A 20,073-nucleotide genomic window follows, 5' to 3' on the forward strand; every position below is an offset into this window, starting at 1 on the left:
GTCTACTATAACTGAGGTCTTACTGAAGACGTAGCTGAGTGTAGCCCTGGTGCAATCCAAGTTTCTGTCTCACACCTACTGATAAACCATTGTACATTTCCTCTCCTATACTCTCCTCTCTGCCCCTCCTCTTTCTACTCCCCCAGTTGTGGGATTGTTAGATGCCTTTAATGCTAGCCTCTGATGTGATGCTACATCGACATGCTCGGATGGTGCTATTTCCTGAGTTGGAAGTCACTCTTCTGACTTCTGTGTGTTAATGAGCTTTTAAGTCGTAATTTGGAAGCAGCATAAGTGCTGCCACAGTACATTCTCTAAAACCGCTAAAATATTGCTTTACCTGACTTGTTATCACACTTAATGCTAATAAATAACTTCTATAATTAATCTTGGTAATCTTGTGAACGGCAATGTTTACAACTTAATATCATACATTTACTTTCGTATGCCTTGCATATATGACGTCAACTGACAACAAATTGGCAAGTTGTGTAACAAAACATTCCCTGACTTTCCTAGTTGTATTTCTGACTAGAGGGGGCGTTTATGTGAATTTTCCGGTTGGGAAGTAATTTTTTAACATTTTTCCAACATCACATGAATGCACTGTGAGCCCTGTTTTCTTCTGACATCTTTGTCATGTGTAGTAACTAAAATGTTTCCCTCTGAGGGGAGTGCAGTCTTTCTTCCACAATGTGATAGCAGCTGACACCCTCACACAGTTTTGGGAGATGAGTAGCTATAAATCATGTATCAAAGTAATAGCGCATAATGGCAGCATTGTTTTCAAGACAAGAGTTTATAAAAGTGTAAAACCGCTGGTATCTACTCATGGATGCTGCTGTTATTTCATACAGTCATGAAAATCAATGATTTATTATCTCTAGCTGTGATTTTCTGCCAGCTCCACTCTCTCCTTCTCTTATCTGTCTATCCATCCTGAGTACTTTGTGCCAGTACATTGCTCTAACAGTTTGCTCTGTATGAATTTAAGTGGGAGATTGAACTACATCATTTTCCTTCCTCTTTGTCTGTGAGATACAAGAACACTTTCCTTTTTGAAGAGGGAATTCTCCCGTTTTGAGGCTAAGTGTAAATCTCTCTCTATCTTTCCTCCTTTTTGCTGCTCACACCTCCCTCCTCACTGTGTCAGGGTGTGTTGGACTGCCTCGTGCTTATCAGTGCCCCCCCCCCTTTGGCTCCTTTTCCCTCCGGCCCTCTTTACCTCCCTTTTTCTGGGTGAGTCCAGGGGGTCCCCTTAGGGTCTTTGTGAGCCATGCTCAGCACTGCCACTCTGGGAATGAGTCCATGTCCAGCTGGAATCACCATCACTCCTCTCTTTCCCTATTTCTTTCTCCTCCCTCCCTCTTTAACATGTAGCCTCATTCTCTATAGGATCTTTGTCTGGCATCCTTATAGCTGCCAACCATTATTTTCTCTCAGAGAGTCTATCACTCTTCACTGTCGGTTTGTCTGCCAGTCTTCTTGTGGTCTTTTTTTTTTATTGTAGACTCTCATCCTCTGTGACATGCCACCCTCTCCCTAACTGCCAGACTAAAGGCTTCCCTGTCTTCTCAATTACCCCTTTTCCATATACATGTGCTGGCTTGGCTTGGCTTGGCTTGATTTGACTGGGCACATCAGCCCAGCAGAGCAGGGATTCGCATCTCCATTACAACAGGGTTACCCACTTGAAGGTGTGTCATGTAACTGAAGACAAGCTTAGTTTGAGTCCAATGGCTATAAAGTTGTGGATAAACACTTTGTTTCCTATAAATCCTTCATAATAAAAGTCTGCTCTTATTTTGTTATTTTAATTGCTTTTATTGTGAAGCAGTAAATCAGGAAATGTTGAGTTTTCACAAGCAGTAACTTAACACAACTCCTATTGACTGAAAGCAAACAAGAAACAGTAAAATAAAGCTAAACTAAACTTCAAACCACAGGGATTCAGTTAGAAGCTACAAAAGTACTGAGAGCTGAATGCGCAACACTTTTTCACTCTGTTCTACTGCGTACATGTGTTCAGTCTTACAGCATACTCTTGTTTGAGGGGGAGAAGGGGGTCATCACAGGTTGGCAGCAATCGGCAGGCTGTCACTGCAGCCCACTAAGTGGCAAGTTCGGCGCATTTGGCCCTGCTCCAGAGATGATCCTCCTCAGGCGCGACTTGTCACAGCTTGGTGTTTAGGGCTGGGTATTATTCAAAAATTTTTAAACCACTACTGGTACTGATACCTTAGCTTTGATACTGGTCCCCGAATGATACTTCTTTGATACCAAAACCATAAAAAAAATAAATTACTTCTACTTACTACTAAAAAAACAAAATGGCGATTCCAGTCTCTGGTCATAACTTATGGTTTTTCCTGCATTCCTCTATGGTGTGTTACATGAGCCAATCACCAGCATTATTAGATCTTTGTACAAGCTTGCTTATTTGCTCACTGACAGTGGTGAGATTTACTACTCAGGTATTAAATTCCGGTATCAAAGTTCAGTACACAAAACTTTCAGTGCATTAAAAATTGTAATGGAAAAGCAAATCAGCGCAGCATGGATTAACTCGGTGGGCCAAAACTGCCGATGGAAAAGCCCCAAATCAGTCCCTCGAACAGTTTCCCCCCTCCATCATATACCTGAGCCTGCGTTGGCAGTTTGCTGCCAACCACTGGCCGGCCAACATCTGGAAATTGCCGCTGCTGGAAGAGAATAAAACGGCCTGGAGTTCTGGTCCTGATCGTGAACCACTGTTAGTGGAGCATGAAAAGGCAAAAGAAACCACTGTAGATTTATTAGACTTGCAAGCCTTTATCTGCTTTCATCACATGAGAAGGGGACTTTTAGTACAGTGTAGTTCAGATGGAGAAAAATGTCACTGTAGAAGTAGGAGAGACACACAAAAAACAGAAGAGAGGGGGAGTGAGTTTAAACAGGAGAGAAGATGAAAAGTATGTCAAAAAAGTGAAATTATTGGCCAAAGTCTGATAAAGAAAGAGCATGTGCACATGAGGAAAGATGGTGACTGAGGGTTTGAAAAAAGACGAGCAAGTTTGAGAGCATGAGTGTGTCAGAGCGAGAGCGAGGGAGCATTGTCAAACAAAGAGAGTCCTGAGTCAGCACCAGAGCAGTTTTCTCCCCAGGCAACTGGGCAGGGCTACTCCTCTCTCCCTCTCTCTCCACTTGCCTTACCCCTCCCTCCCTCCCCTTACAAATCTGTGCTTTTGCATGCTATTTCTTGCTCCCTGCACTCCTCTTCCTCTCTGTTCTCTTGCTGTCGTAAGCCCGCTCTCTCTCCGTACACTGAACTGGCAGAAAGAGACCACAAGTTCTGAAAAGGGCAATTAGGGTCCGTATCGCCCTTTGGAGCTGTCTTCCTCCACCGTTTTCTTACTGATTCCTTGTAACACATTTTGATGAGGTTGCCAGGCTCCTTGAAGCCCAGTTTAGAAAGTGTAAGATGCAGAACATACGTGTAGACTTAATCTATCATCCCTAAGAGCTCATTAGTTTCCCCTACCAGAATGTGAGGATAATGGTTTCTCCTTTGTATTCCAGGTTCTTTTTGCCGAACAGGCTTTGGATTTCTGTGTTGCTGAACTTATTCTGGCACACTCTGTGGAACAGTGTATACTAAGGTCGTTCTTGCAGATGATTGACCCCAATTTTTTAGTGTGAGTGCGTGTGTGTGTGTGTAAAGTGGGTTAGAGTAAAAGGCACTTGTTGACATGGTAATACTTTTACACCTCTCCAGAGTTCGGCTAAAGGCTTGCCTTGTTGGAAACCCAAAAAGGAGGGGAGCATGAAAAAGAGCGGAGAAAAGAGAGCAGTTGGAGGGGTGGGTGGGGGGCGGGGTAGTGTGGAACTGTCCAATATATCCTGTAAAGTTGGGCTAGGCAGTGAGGCTTAGAGGATTGGTCTCCATAAAAGACGGTGGTTTCTCTTTCCCTGAAGTTTCTCTCTCTGCTCTCGTCCTTCTCCCGTTTCTTTTCTTCTTCTTTACTTCTCCACGCCTCCATCCTTCCCTCCCTCTCCCCACAGCTTGAGTAAAGCGTATGACAGTGAGACAGTGCCCTGCCAGCCCCTCTGGCAGAGTCATCATTCTTAGCGGCACTAAATCACTACCTCCACTAGCTAGACAAACATGTCACACTCACGGAGAGAAAGAAGCAGAAAGAGAGGAAAGAGGGATAAACTTGTGTAAGGAGTAATACTGAGTGACGAAGGCAGGGAGCAAATAAAGGGCTTCAGTAGTGCACACAAATAAGCAAAAGCAGAGCAAGTGTGTAACTGGGGTATCACTTCAAACTTTACTGCCGACCCAGAGTTCATTAAGGGCTGTTATTGAGGACTAGGGCCGGGCTGGAGGCAATGGACCAAAGTCCAGAAAAGGATGATTTGAAAAGGTTTAATTTTGGCTGCATCCTAGGGTTCCTCCTCCCTTTCTGCTGGCTTCCTCAATGATCAGAATGGTGCCGTGCTTTGACGCTGACTAATTTATTGACTGGCTCCTCCATTTGGTGTAATTTGTTCTATGTTTGTATGTTTGCCTCCACAGAGAAGTAATGGGCTTGTCAGCACATATGCCCAATTTATGCACTCAACGTAAAGTGTGTGTTTGTATTGCTATGTGGATACCTGTGGTTGTGTAAGTTCTATGAAAAAATATTCATGGGCTTTTCATATTATAGAGGACTAGCCAAGATGCAAAAATGAAATTTAGTCTAGCTAGCATGTTATCACAGATGTTACATAGTAGTGATGCCAATTATCTGGCATGTTGAGATAATTACCATCAGCTAATGCATGTGCTCATTTTGTGGAAGGTGGAAGGTCATCTTTTCCAAGTGTTAACATGTTTCTTCCCTCCTAAATAATAGCAAAATTAATTTAAACCTGTTTCTAGCTAATTTTTGGGGGGTGGTGGGGGACCCACCCCAGCCACAGCCTGTTCACCCTGCTGCTGTCTGGCAAGAGAGACAGAAGTATCCATGGCCCCACCACCTGACTTCAGAACCTTTCCTGAGGCTGTGAGACTGTTTAATACATCCTTTGTACTCTACCATAAATAAAAACAGATATTTTTTATGATTTTTTATTTATTCAAGAATTGAAGAAAGACTGAACAAGGACAAGAACAAGGGATGTGGAGGACCCTGTACCTTTGTTTGATTTAGATCCTTAAATGGCTCAATCTGCCTCAAAGTATTATGTAATAATGTATAATGAATGATGCCGTTTCAGACAAACTGCAATCCACACTCCTTTAAATACAAGTTCTGAAATCTACAGCATAAGCTAGATAGGTTTCTGTTTCATTAATTAATAAAAAAATCCATCTATAACATTTTACTGGCTAACCATGTATATTAGATTGTAATGTGTATGGAATAATGGAACTATGTGATACATTTCTTTATTTTGATATCCAATTATAGATCTATCAATATATCCAGTGTATGAGTTGAAAAAAAAATAGAGGGGCGGACATTTTCCTAAATGAAATTGTAAGAACATACATAGGCCTATCATGAATTTTATTTTTATTTTTTGCACATTTTTCAGCACAAAAATGCTTTGTTGTCACTTCATACCAGTATTCACTCTTGATAGCTAGCAAACGTCAATACTAAGCTAGTTATTATTGTGTGACAGTTAACTTGACGATGGCTAGGACAATTACGAAACTGTCCAAGTGTGAGGCGCAGTCATTATTATCGCTGTATTATGTGAGAGTTTGATTCACTCTTGGTCCCCCCAGGAGCAACGTAATGTGTTTTTAAAGTACCTAGAAGAGCTTGTCAATTTGCATCATCTGCTGGTGGGCAGTGGAAAAACATTTAATTTATTCAGTCTGACCAGAAGCAGGGATAAAACGTATCACCGCTAGGGATAAAAAAATAAATGACCAGAGGGCGGATATCAAAAGCAGAGAAGGACAACCCACCCCCCACCTTCCCAGCAATTCACACCCAGGATATATCTCTATGTGTCTCTAAATATCGGCATTGGCAACTGGAAAACTAATATCAGTCGACCACTATTACATAACCCATTGAGGAGCAGTTTAGAGGCGTGCTTGTCAGTGCCTTACAAAATAAATTCTTTGTGTCTGTAGGGATCTCATAGAAAGTTGTCTCGGCTCATTGGCTAAATTTTTCAAACCCTTCAACCAGTGCGGAGGCCGTTATATGAACTAAGTGATCCAGTGTTTTCTCAACCTGCCATCAGTATGTCCATTACAGAGCTTATGCGTTGCACCGTTTGTAGCATGCCAAAACACAGTCAAATGCCCAAATTACCTGTCTGTGTGCGTGCGTGTGTGTGTGTGTTTGCAAGCACATGTGTGCATAGTTGGTGCTAATAGAATTCTGCTGTCCAGCTCACAGCTGTGTCCTGCTGATGAGTCCCAGGAGGCTCCAGCATATGTCTATGGTTACTATGTTGAGGCTCCAGCATGAAACCATGTGTAGATCATTACTCTCTCTCTCTCCCTCTCTCTCCCTCTCTCTCTCTCTCTCTCTCTCTCTCTCTCTCGCTCTCTGTCTTCCAGTTTGTCTTGCTCTGCTCTTGCTCACCCACCCACCCCTCTCCCTCTCTCTGCATTTCCCCTTGCACTGCCAGAGCTCCAGCTTGTGCCACTCTACACTCGTCCCAGGCCCAGCCTCTGTATCTCTTTAGCCGAGCCAAGTGGGTATTTGAATACAGAGATTTGCAGAGCTCCTCTCAGTGGCCTATGTTTAGAAATGGGCTTATGGGATAGCTATAGTTATTGTGTGTTATTGCAGGGAATGCAAATGGTTTATTGTGCAGAAGGGAAAGAAAACACTGTAAGTGCTGCTAAATTCAATTAGTGTATAATGGGTACTTTAACAGCTGGAAATTTGCATTGTGTCGTGTTAGAGGCCATAATAATTCTATCACACTATAAAGAAATAAGATTTCATTTTAATATTATCTTGCACTCTATATTACATATTAGTTTACAAACATATTTGCACACACGCACACAGTTCCTTTGCAAAACAGTGAGACTGAAAATATATTTTGACAGACTTTTTTGATGGGAAACAGCCACTATAAGCCAAATGACTTTCTCCAAACTCTACAAAACTCCCCAAACTCACAGAACACAGGCCTGGCTACTGCTGCCTCAATCTGTTAGTTTGTTTGTTATTGTGTGACTTTGGTGACTCCGAACTAAACTTTTAAAACACCAAAGTCACACATTAACACAAACAAACTAACAGATCGAGGCAGTGGTAGACCAGCAACTCCTGTATTCTGTGATGTAAAATTATTGATTTCACCTGTGGAGTTTGGTTGTTTTGGAGAGTTTGATGTTTGTCTTATATAATGGCCATTTCAGATCAGAAAAGTCTGTCATATGGCAAGTTAAAGCAGTGAAAATATTTTAAATATAGCATACACTTAAAATTATACAAATTTTTTTAAAAGTCCACAGCAGCTCATTGCTTCTACTGTAGGTAATACACTGACTATCAATAAGCACCTCATAACCCTACATCAAATAATCTGAACTATCCCTTTAAGACCCACATAGTACATAGTCGTGTACTGTCTCCTTCAGGCAAGTTATTGTTGAAGTGAAGGATTGATTTTGTTTGACGTGGCACCTGACAGGGGTCCAATTATCTTATTCTTGTAATTGCAACCCCACAAAGACATTAAAGGACTGCTTTTTCCATTTCTTTATGAACTTATGTGAGGTAAAGTTCAAACTTATACTTCACATCACAATAAGTTCCTTGTGCATTTAGACCTGAGGCTTGTATTTGGTGGTCAGCATCTCTCAGGTGAGTTGTGTGTGTGTGTAGCTGAGTGTGTTTGTTAATATAAGTGTGACCATAGAAGCTTAGACTATGCTGTGTCATGGAACATTTGAAAGCACCTCTTTTATGGGCCTAAGTCCTCATTCGCTTTGATAGTATGTTATTTGATACAGCACAACGCATTAGATGCTCCTCATTTTCCTCCCAAAGAGCATTTTGATAATTTACCTCAGCAGTCTTCCATGAAAAAATATTTATCTTCAAGTACTGCATATAGACTTGCATGTGTACTTGATGCAAAAAATATATTGGTTGCATTGTTGCATAAACAGGTTACCAACATAGAAACTTAGAGTAAACTGTCAGAATATATTACATCAAATACAGAGCAATGTGGTATTGTAACAAATGAACTGTCGGCCAGTATTTTTTTTCATTCAATCATCTTTAGAAAAGGTGTGGTGATTTGGATCAGGTTGTCTCTCCTAGAAGCCAGTTCTCAGCCACACATGACCTGTCCTGGACAGAGGCCCAGCTTGTCCTTATCCTAATAGTCCAGCCCATCCCCCATGGAGGGGTCAGTGCAAGCTGACATTTACAAGGCCTCCTAATCTGCTGAGAGATTGATGAACCCTCATCCAAAACCGCCCCCTCCTCTCCTCAAAACAAATGGATGTGTTTTTAGTTTCACTCTCAAGCGCTTTTTCATCTTATAGAATTGCTTTTGTCTACACTTGTGTCAGCATTTTCATACGTACGCACCCTATATGTCTGTTTGTGGATGGACACATGCCCGTATATGTCTAGTCACTGTTACACTCAGACATGTGTGTTGTGTTTATTATGTGCAGGGAGTTACACTCAGTACCTGCACTGCCAGGTCCTGTCCTGCACACAGGCAAACTGAAGCCAGCTGGCTTTGCAGAGAGTCTGCCATCTGTTCTGATTTATGTAAGACTGTTAACCCTGGACTAGGTTGGCTCCCACTAGCTCCCACTAGCCCACGAGCGCAGTGATAAACTAATAGAGAAGGCAGCCCTCCTTTCACCAGTGTACAATATGAACACAATGTTGTATTTGAATAATCTCAGGCTTTTGATGGTTAAAACCTGTTATGTTCAATGAGAAAAAACAATACTTTTACTTTGATGAAAACTGCTGAACAATAATGGGAAAGTATAAAATATCAGTACTTTGTCTGCAATATACATTACAACATAAAAAAGTTTCATAATGTTATGGAATATATGCAGCTTTAATTATTGTTAGCAAGGGATCATTTACCATGCAGGCAGAGCTTTGCAGGCTTTCACTTGTTCTGTTTTGTCGAGCAAAGTTGAGTGTTCGTACCACTCTTTAGGTCATGTTGTTTTTTACACTGGAGGTTCATATGGCAGTACAATATAGAAAGTCAATACTGTTCTGTCATGCAGCAACTGTTAATTTTGACAGCAAATTTTGGATTTAGTTGTCGTCTTTTGACTGAACTGCCATTCAGTGTCAGTCATATTTAGTCACCCCTAATGTGTTATTTAAACATTTCTGTAGAATTTCCAAACTCATTATATTGTATACCCCTGGAGGAAACATATTTATTATTAGCTAGTTAATAACATTAAGTATACTACATTTCTGCTCCTTTCTCCCATCATATCTCACATTAATTGTACTTCTGCTCCTTTCTTTCATCAAACGTGTAACAATGGCATTCAAATGTACATTTTGCCTTGGACATCTTGTGGTTTGAAAATTGCAGGAGGCCATATATTTTTTGATTAATTGTTCAGCCTAGCTTGTATTTCAAGTTAATGAAAACACTAGCTCAGGTCAGCTGTTAAAATAACTTGAAAAAAAAAAAACATTTAAGCGTGTTTACCTTTGCATGGATTTTGGGATGACTCATCTGCAAATATTGCTTCAAATTTAGTTTTTCCTGGTGATTGTTGCTCCAAACAGTTTACAAAAGGACACTGGATCTCTTCCCAACTCGTCCCTCCTATTTTCAGCTTGTCAGTAGATTTTGACATGCATTTTGTCATCATAAATTTGTTTTTATTTAGATATCGTCTTCTTTTGTCAATGAAAAATGACAAAACCTATGATGAAAATTATGCTTTAGTTGACAGTGATATTAAAATGTTGCAGTTGAATGAATAGAATTTGATAGTGCTAGAGGTGAAGTGCAGTATAAATTCTACTATATGTACTCTATACAGTACTGTATATGTACACTGTTCATCTTTTTATACTGAGGCCCAGCAGTGTTGTAGCTGCATTAAATGCAGGTTTTCAGCAGGGTCACAGACTCAGGTTGACCCATTAACACTAATGGCTGTTGCAAGTTTTTCTTAGGTGCTTACTTCAGTGTGACAGGACTGTCAGAGATGAAGGGCTAAAAAGGCAGAGAGAGTCTGGAAATCTCATGGCCCCCTTCTGATTAGCATGTTGTTGACTTGCATTAGGGTTGGGGAGAGCAGAGAGCGGTCAGGGCAGACATATTTAATGCTTGTGAAGTAATGGGGCTGAATCAGCAGATAGCTCCACTGGGAGCCATTAGTCCAGACATGTGTCATTAACCCTTTCCCTGGCCTGAGCTCCACCCCCGCCCACCCTCTACTCCCTTCAACCCGGTCCATGAAATCCAGAGCACTGATTCAGGTAGTGCAGATAGAGAAAGCACGGGGGGAGGGGTAAACTGACGGCACAGATGCACACTTTCATTTTCTGCTTTAAGTTTGTTTCTGATGTTTCCTTCCGCGTGTACTTCTCTCTTTTTTTGGTACTTTTTAAAAATAGCTTTTGCTTATTCTGTGTGTGTTGTGTGAGTCAGTATTGCATATTATCAGGCAAGTTTTGCATATAACCTCCTCCAGAGCAAGTTAAAATTAGGGTGTTTGATAGAAATAAAGTTTTGGTCTTCTAAGAATCAATATTTTATGTATTGAATGCTCACACCTTGTAGGCTTTAAAAGTGGATGTGAAAGAGGGTTACATTGTCTGTTGTCTGCATTAGGGCTGAACCATTTTGGAAAAATGTGTAATTGTGATTATTTTGAGTGATTTGGATGTTAGTGAAAAACATATTTAAATGATTAAGGTGTGATTCTTTTTTTGCAGGAATCTGTACCAAACAAAGATGTTTTCTTAAAGGTAGAATCCATATAAAGATAGTTTATTGTTTACTGGTAAAGACAATCAAATGCTTTTGTTTTGTTTTGTTTTTTCACTATGTGTGGCCTAGGACATCTTCGCAGCATATTTAATTAAAAATGGTATTTTGACACGCATTTTGCCTTAACAAATATTGCGCTTCCTGCAATTTTGGGATTTTGATAAAACTTTGATTAATTGGTCAGTCCTAGTCTGCATCATGTCAGTTATTATGGATTCTAATAATTTTCACATTGACAAGCTATCAAAATATCCATAGAAACCATCCTCATGTGCAGTATGTTCCAACCACTCCCATTTTGGCCAAAATATAATATGTTTCAGTCTGCTTTATGCGCCAAATGTACAACGTACACAGGACTTTGTCATGCTGGTACAGTGCAGTGAAACAAGAAAAGTTTTAAAAGTAGAAGGTTAAGTTAAGGGGGGTTCTCACGGTAAGAACATCCTTGCCTTTGAGCTAACGTAACCTTTTTGCAAGCCTCCCTGTGTTGGCTGCGGCTGCAAGGCAACAATAGAGAGAAGGGGCAGGCCCACAACACCTGCCAGTCTTAATGGTAAACATATGTCGAGAAAGAGTGAGGAGGAGGAGGGAGAGGGCAAGCACACTTCTTAAAGAGGCTGCACGTTCGTAGATTGACTGTTTTTTTTTTTTTGAGTGTGCGCATGCATTCGTTTGTGTATACAAATGTGCAGAACTGTTAGCATGTCTGCGTGTGCCTGTGGCAGGTTGCATGCTGCATGCCTGGCTCTGTGGATCATCACATCATGGGTCTGCTGCCCCTGAAGCAAAAAGAGATCCACATAGTAACACCGCCAGCCAAATATGGTGAAGGATGATGGATGGTGGAGCAGCATGGTGCTACAGCATCCCACAGGGTCATTTTTACCAGTTCAGCACTGCAGGGTTTGTCACCTCCATGCAACTAACGTCTGCGCGTCTGAGTCACATTAACACACACATGTCAACACACACAGGATGCATGTGTGGGTGTTCTGCTTGGTGCTCAAAGTGATCATAGCAAGTGTCAGACTACCAGTCTGGTCTTCTTCCATGTCTTTGACACCAGTACATGTGTGGGCATGTGTGTTTCTATCTGCAATATGTAGCATGTACCAAACATACATGTACAGCTATGCATTGCACCTAAATGTTCATATAATCCGCAGTGTGCGTGTATAAGTTCATTGTAAGTTTAAGGGGCCACTCCCGCTCTACCCCAGAGCTCAGCTGAGAGGTACACGTCATGTCTGCCACCTTCTCTCTGGCCACAAAGCTGCCCATTATGGACAGGCAGGGTTCAGTGACCAGAGAGTGGACTCCAGCTACAGTAGATGAAGGCCCAGACCCTCGCCCTGCATCCCACTGAGTCTTCATTTTCTGTATGATATAGCCCTCCAAGACTCCCTAAAAACTTAGTCTTTCACCCAAATAGGCGTATTTTTGCAGGATAAAGCATTGCACGTCTCTGCAAGGTCAGCTCCTTGACCGTCTCAGCCTGTGCTCTGACTACACACATACAAAATGAACTCAGTTTATTTTGGTGCATGTATGAAGTATGAAGGCATACAGAATACACTATTTATGTTTTTCTATCATTTTTATATTTTGTCTCACGCCTATGTACATGGAAATTGATAGTCTAGCTTGTAAACCCATTTGGGCATCTATTGAAGCAAGACCAACTACAGCAGACCCTTCCATCTGAGAAGATTTTTGTTGTTGAACATAATTTAGTCTATATAAATGTCAATATATTATAGCACTATTTAGTTGTACATATTTCATGTATAACGTTGTGGTAATCAGTTTGAGAATTTGTCAACAGTCAAACCAAAGTCATTTGAAAATTCGCCGGGAAGGCTAGACACAGTTTCAGCCATTTCAGCAGTACAAGGAGTAAAAAGTATATCTTGAAAAATTGATGATCACAAAACAGTAAAAAACCATCTTTGCTTGAAGTTACAATCAGGCCTGAGGCATTTTGTATATTAAATCTTTGCTAAGGCAAAGATCCAGTTAATAAACAACTTTTTTATGTTACAGTTTTGCTAGCTTGTCCACAAAAGTTACAAGATAAACGATGAGTTTCTAGGGAGCCTCCATCTGCCAGCCTTGTCCAGCAGAGTTCTGAATGTCCAGTAGAGTTCCACCTCTTTGTGCCTGTTGTAAATCCAGTTGCCAAATCTGCTGCTACTGAGGTTCACCTCCCCCTGCTGATCTCCCCTTTACTCGTAATAGTCCATTGTCAGCCCCACCACATCCTTTTTAATACTTGAAAACACCAGTCTGGTTTTGTAGTGTGAAAAAGAAATAAACAGGATTTCCAGAAAGGTGACATACTTTACCTCTGCTCAGACACCATCAGATATGGTATAGCAGAATTTGCTCCTTGTAGATCAGGGCTGGGCAATAAATCAATATTACATTAATATCATGATAGGAGACTAGAGCTCGTCTTGGCTTTTGGATATTGTTATACTCTAGAGTGATATGAAATATTGTTGTCTTTTTCTGGTTTTGCGTTTATGTGTGTGGTCACACAGTATAGCTGTCATACAATAGCTATTCGATCAGTGGTCTCAATGCCATCCCAAACTGTGTCTGGCCTCTCTGAAACAAAATAATCAATTATTGAGAGTTAGATGTGAAAAAGCCAGCTGTCAGACCAGCTTAACTCTGCACTATAAGGAGAGAGGGAATAAATTAAAGAACTATAGATCAAGGAGGGAGAGACACAGATTTTGTTCTGGAAATGGTTTTCATGTCCCAGGTTTCTCCTCTGCTGGCCCAGTCCGTCCATCTCAGGACAGCTATATGAAATCCCCCCGTGTCCCATAGTCAGACACTGAATGACAACTCTGACAAGCCTGAGGATTTTCACCTCTTTTACACACATGCACACACACCTTCAAAACAGACATTGGACACTCAAGAGAGGAGGGAAAAAGAGCTCACATTTATTTCTCCTCATCTACACACACACGCAAATTATTCTGATGTGCATTATTGTTTTTTCGACCATTCTCACAACTACTGTATTTACACTTTCCTCATCAAACTTTAAGTTTCGCTCACACACACGTAGATAAACCACATCTACACAGACACGTATGCATGCACACAAAGAGACAACCCTTCCATCCCGTGCGCACACATTCTCACTTGCTGGCTTGCCGGCTGGCTCTAGAAGGAGTCAAATGGCTCAATGTGTTAAAAGCATTAGGTAAGCATGGATCCAGCAGTGCTCCTTGGGCCGATATCATATGTCCTGCTTCATTACAGTCTGGTGTATACATTCAGCTGCATCTCTGACCCTCCGTCTATCCATCCCTCTCTCCTCCATCCCTCCCCACTTCTGTATTCCCCTGGGGTGCTTTAACACAGAGCGGGCCATCTCAAGATGTTAGCTGAAGAATGGATGAGATCTCTCGTTATTGTAATCGCTGGGCCAGGCTGCTTGGCTGTGGACGTCATACATGAGCACATGGATAGATTCAGGTTTGGAAACGTATCTAAAGAATGTATGTATATAAAGAAAAGCTAATTCCTGTTACAGGATGTTTAAGTAAGGAAGTGTGGAGCTGCATAAATCATAGAGAGAGGGCAGGGATAATATGCAATTGACTGAAGTTTAACAAAAATATCTCTTGTCCACTTGCCTTTACAAGTCTTAATTTTTCCTGCAGCTATATTGGGCACTGATATGACATTAACTGCTGGGAGGGTGCCGACCAAAACCAGCTGAACAGCGTGTGTATAGACGGACAGCGCAGGAGAGAGGGTTCCTATGGGTGCTGGAAATCCTTGAAAACACATGTGATTTTTAATGTAGTGTTATCAAGGCTTGAAAAGTCTGTGGATTTAAACTGCTTGAAATTGTTATTGCATTACTTTCAGAATAAATCACTACCTGACAGAATACTAGTTCACTTTTTACGTTTACATTTACAATTTCATTTAGCAGATTATTTTATCCAAAGCAAAATACATCTGAGAGCTAATACAACACAAGGAAGGATCTAGTCACGACAAAACAATATGAGTAACTGCCACAAAGCAAAATTTGAGTCTGAGAAGACATTGGTGTCTACAGACAGTCCAATAGGATACATCAGATTTTTTTTTTCTTTCAGTTTAAGTGCAGAGGTGTTCATAAAGGAGCTGGGTCTGTGGTCTTTTCTAAAAGACTGAGAGGGACAGTTTTAGTTTTTAGATGAAGAAATAAAAAAAGATGGATGTTGGCTCAGACAGGTTGATCAGGATTCCAAGTCACTTGTTTCATCAAGTAATCATTTTGAAATATGAAATGTTGTCGTGTTTCTCTGCACTTTGTCTCTGTTCTGTAGATTGCTATCACGAAACATAATTTTGGTTGTTTATAGCACAGGAACATTTGATGTGATGAAGGAGTGATTTAATCATTTTAAGTATATGTATATAAATATGTAATTTACCACGGCTGTAAGGGGCTAGAAAAGCTCAAAAATGCACTTTGAGAGGGATATAGATCCAATCTGCAGGCCTGCAACCTGCAGCCTGCTGATTGTTATTGCATGCCATACCTTACCTCACATCCCACGACAATGGTGGTAGAACAGGTGTGTGTGAGAAAAGTCAGCATTAGTTAAAACAGAGGGATTCCAGGACAGCAACAAATAATATTTGGAGAAAATAGAAACATATTTATTGGGTTTTTCCATGGTAAATTTTGGCCACGCTGAGTCAAGCTATGCAGCATTTCTTTGACCAGGTTGTTGGAGGGGTTTTAGTTGTTTATTGATATAATGCAATAACAAAAATGTAGGTCACCTAGCAAAAAGTAAACTCCATTTCTGGGAACAGGAGCTAAGCAGCAGTAATTTAAAAAAATAGTAAAAAGTAAAATGAATGAAATAATGACTATAACTATACATAGATGAAGAAAATACAAAAAGAATAAAGACACAGAATGATAATAGACAAAAAAGGCCCAAATAAACAAGGACATAATGAGTCAATATAAATGTACAAGACATGAATGCTTATACACTTGTGACGCCTCAGTAAGAACAACCACAAGGATGACAGAAATAACAAACATTGTTACAAGCATGATGTATATTTAACATACACATATGATTTTGCCTGTTGTAACTCACCAATGATAATAATGGGGGAAGAATTTATAGAAAACTAGAATCTGTTCATTCATGGTGTTACAGTCACTTTAATCAAGACAACCACATCATCAGTTTAAAAAAATACACTTTAAATCTGGTGGCCCTTTTGTAATGAAGACGCAAAACCCTGCCGTGCCAGGCTGATGTACCAAGTTGTGTCAAGCCAGCAAGTGTTTGGAAAAGGAGTGGTAGTGTTTCTTACTTTGCTACTGCCTGGCTTTAGAAGTGATCTTCCTTGAAAATAACAAAGTAAAAAACCTTTAACTGCTGGTGGATCCAGACTGTCTCAACTTATTTTTGTTGTTGTGATACTCCGCAGAAGACTTGAGGGACAGGAGTGTGGAAAGACTGAAGAGGGAAAAGGAAAAAAGTGCTGGAAAGAGAGAAGAATAAAGAAGATTGCAGAGAGAAAAGGGATACCTGAGGGAAACGAGGAAAGATGAGCAAGGTTTTCTTGTCTTAGACACTGCAAAGGGGCTGCATGTCTCTCAGCTCAGTCTTTCACCATCACTGACAGTCATCAGTACAGTGGACTTTTCTATTACTTTGTGACTGTTAGTCCTCCCAAAGCTCTACATTTTCAGTCCTTCTCTTATAAAAAGAAGGGAGAGGTCTTGTTAATCAGCTTTTGGCTTGGGTTTGGGGGCTCGTATATAAACCCTCCCTTTTCCTCCCTGTACCCCTGCCCCCCATGTATGTAATAGATGAGGATAGCAGAGTGTATGTTTATGAGCGCGAGTGCTGGACTTGGCAGGGCCGAGCGCTACTTCAGTGTCTCACAGTTCATCACAGCTCAATGACTGACTTACTGGCCCCCTGTCTTTCTAGCAGAGTTTACATCATGTACACACACACACTCACATGTATGCACTTACTCATACACGACTCTTGACTCTCAGTGCTTCTCTTCTCTAAACTTCTCATTGTTTCTAGTTCCTAAGCTGCCCCCCCAGGTAATTGTTTAAAACGGCAGATAAATATCAGTAGCCGTTAACTATATTGTTCCGTCTCTCTCTCCTCTCCTCTTGTCCCCTCCCTCCAGTGGTCCTACGCACTGGAGAAGCCCAACACAGGCAGCGTGTTCAGCTTGGCTTGGTCTGCAGACGGCACCCAGCTGGCTGGGGCCTGCGGCAACGGCCATGTCATCTTTGCCCATGTGGTGGAGCAGCTCTGGGAGTGGAAGAACTTTGTGATCACCCTCACAAAGAGGAGAACCATGCAGGTAGAACAAGAGCCAAGCACACATCCTCTTATATACTATTGCTCCATTTCAACATTGAAGGAAGTCAGTTCCTTGTTACAGATCTCAGCAAATCATGTCTTTGTTAAAGGGGTTTTCAAATGCCACCTACTAAGCTGTTAGCAAAAAGCAGTAGCGCACATTCTCAAAGACAGCTGGGCTCCGTCACGAAGAAGCACATAAGGCAGGCTACATCAGGTGAAATGGGAAAACATGTTTAGAAGGGCTTGGGCATGTTAACGCTGAAACATACATCCTTCAGCCAAAATTGAAATGTTGGCATTTGATTACATAAGAAACACTACTAGGAAGCTACAGAATGATTTTAAAACTATAAAAAAAACATATAATGACTTGTAGGTGATTTCAAGAAACAGGAGAAGTGATAAAAGATTGATATAATCCAACAGAGCAAAGAGAAATACATTTTTAGAAAATCTAACCTAAACGAATGGCACTGTTCTATACACATGCAAAAGACTCATGCTGAAAGCCCATTTTAAGAAAGTGTGTGTGCTAATTGTGGGAAATATTTAGAATATTTTCACTGCTTTATCTCACCATCAGACAGTCCTTTCCAACAGGAAACTGCCATTATATAAGCCAAATATCGCTCTCACCAAACCAGCCAAACGTAGCTTTACCTCACAGAACACAGGAGCTGCTGGTCTGCTGCTGCCTCAATTTGTTAGTTTGTGTTATTGTGTGATTTTGGTGAATAAGGCCTGTCCTTTTAAAACACTGAAGTCACACTAACACAAACAAGCTAACCGATTGAGGTAGAAGTAGATGAGCAACTCCTGTCTTCTGCAAAGTAAAATTACTATTTTTGCAAAAGGAGAGTGGTGGCTTTGGGGACGGTGGTATTTGGTTTGTGTAACAACACATTCCTTTTGGAAAAGGCTGTCTGTCTGCAAGGTTATGTTGCCAAAGCATTCCAAAAATAGCAGACATTTAAATTAATATAGATTTTTTTCTTAGGTGGTGAGTTTTGCAGCTGACCCTGTGCCAACTAGCATTTACTGTAGTTCATATACTGACAACCAACAAGTGCCTCAAACAACCCCACATCAAATAAGTCATAAACTAAAATAATAAGACTATCCATTTAAAGAAATGTAATTTGTTGTCTGGGAACTCAGCGAGTCGTATCTTTGTCAAGTTTTAAATTGTTTGATGAAACAAAATAAGTGGTTGAAGAGCGACATAACACAAAGGAATGACAGAAACAGAAAAACAAAAAAGAGAAATAGAGTTTTAGTAAGTCTCACGTAAACTTAATGGCATACTGTTATGCATATGCAAAAGAATCACGCTGGACTCACGGCTCACGGCTCTTTATAAGAGTTAAGGTTTCACACATTAAAGGTGTCTTTAAGGGATGTCAGATCACTGACAATCAGTATCTTTATGATCAAAAATAATAGATTTTCATCAGGTAAAGAATAAAATGGAAACAGACAACTTTTTAACTCTACCCATGGCATTTACAAGTGATAGTATTGTTTGTACCGCTTTCGCAAAGACCTGTACACAACATCAAATCACTAGGTCCGTTCAGAAATGATCGACACCACTTAGAAAATAACAGAGAAGAAAGAAGCATGTTCACTGAAGAGGTAAACAGAAACTTATTGTAGTGATGTGCGTTGCATAGTACAGAGTTTAAAGTTCTTGGGCTCTATACCTGATTTTAGACATAGAGCAATTTTAAATTCTTATAGTATTTAATTCAATACACTGTATACAGTTCATCCTGGTCAACTTTCAGATTCACACATATTTCTTATTTTGATCTCTTATAGTAAAAACATAGTGTGAGTGCTCACAATGGGAGAAATAAGCGCTGCATAGCTCAGATGACTGGTCCGACAGGTGCTCTGTAGTAAGGCAGGTAAAAGCACTGAAGGACAACACAATCCAGGAAGTCTTGTTTGATATAAAGCTGCGGACAACCATGGAAAAAACTCAATTTAAAATAATAGTGTAGTAATAGTAATACAATAGTAATAGTGTTAATATTACTAATAAACACAGACAAATAAACAGACCTACATGTATTGACTTGAGGTCAGCTCTAGTTTGACTCTAGTTTGAGTGATGTTATAGCTTTGCAAAAACAAGTAAAGCTACAGCAGGGGTTATAAGAAGTTATAACAAAACATTAGAAGAAAAAGAATGAATTTGTTCTAGTTTATAATAGAGACATCATTCTCCTTGGAAAAATAGTGTCTGATGGCAGACAGATGAAAGCAAAGCTTATAGGGAACCAATCAAAACACAGATGATGTCACTATTTCACAGCTGTTACTCTGAACAATCACCATTTACTTAATAATGATAAGCTACAGCAAAGAAAAGTTCTCTATTTCCATTTTAACAGAGCCAACCTGAGTTATATCAGCATAACAAGAGAACTGAAAAGTACTGCAATGCTATAGGCAGACTGTAAAAAGATGAGTGAATATACTACGTAGAGAAGCAAATGCTTCCTTGGCCTTCACTAGTTGTGGCCATATATTAAAGGAGGACCCCTCCCAGTGTGCCAGTGTGCAGCCCTGCAATGACAATGACCAGCCTGTCTAGCTGCCTCTCTCGCTCCACCATTCTCTGCTGTTTTAACTCACGCTAACCACAAGGTAGCGTTTACACGCGGTTAACACACCCAAATGTACATACACACACACTTGTATACTTTTAGACGGG

General features: G+C 40.5%; 1 protein-coding gene across 2 annotated transcripts in view; it reads left to right on the forward strand.

Annotated features, from left to right (window-relative positions):
- The window catches only part of ift80 (intraflagellar transport 80 homolog (Chlamydomonas)), a 53,265-nt gene that overhangs the window by 17,845 nt on the left and 15,347 nt on the right, over positions 1-20,073 (forward strand). For both annotated transcript variants that reach the window (XM_084717796.1, XM_084717795.1), the window contains exon 9: positions 17,170-17,349. In XM_084717796.1, coding sequence (XP_084573922.1) covers positions 17,170-17,349 — 180 coding nt within the window. The remainder of the gene's footprint in view (positions 1-17,169; positions 17,350-20,073) is intronic.

The sequence above is a fragment of the Lutjanus erythropterus genome, chromosome 4, assembly GCF_056507025.1.
Source record: "Lutjanus erythropterus isolate fLutEry1 chromosome 4, fLutEry1.hap2, whole genome shotgun sequence".
Lineage (NCBI taxonomy): Eukaryota > Metazoa > Chordata > Actinopteri > Lutjaniformes > Lutjanidae > Lutjanus > Lutjanus erythropterus.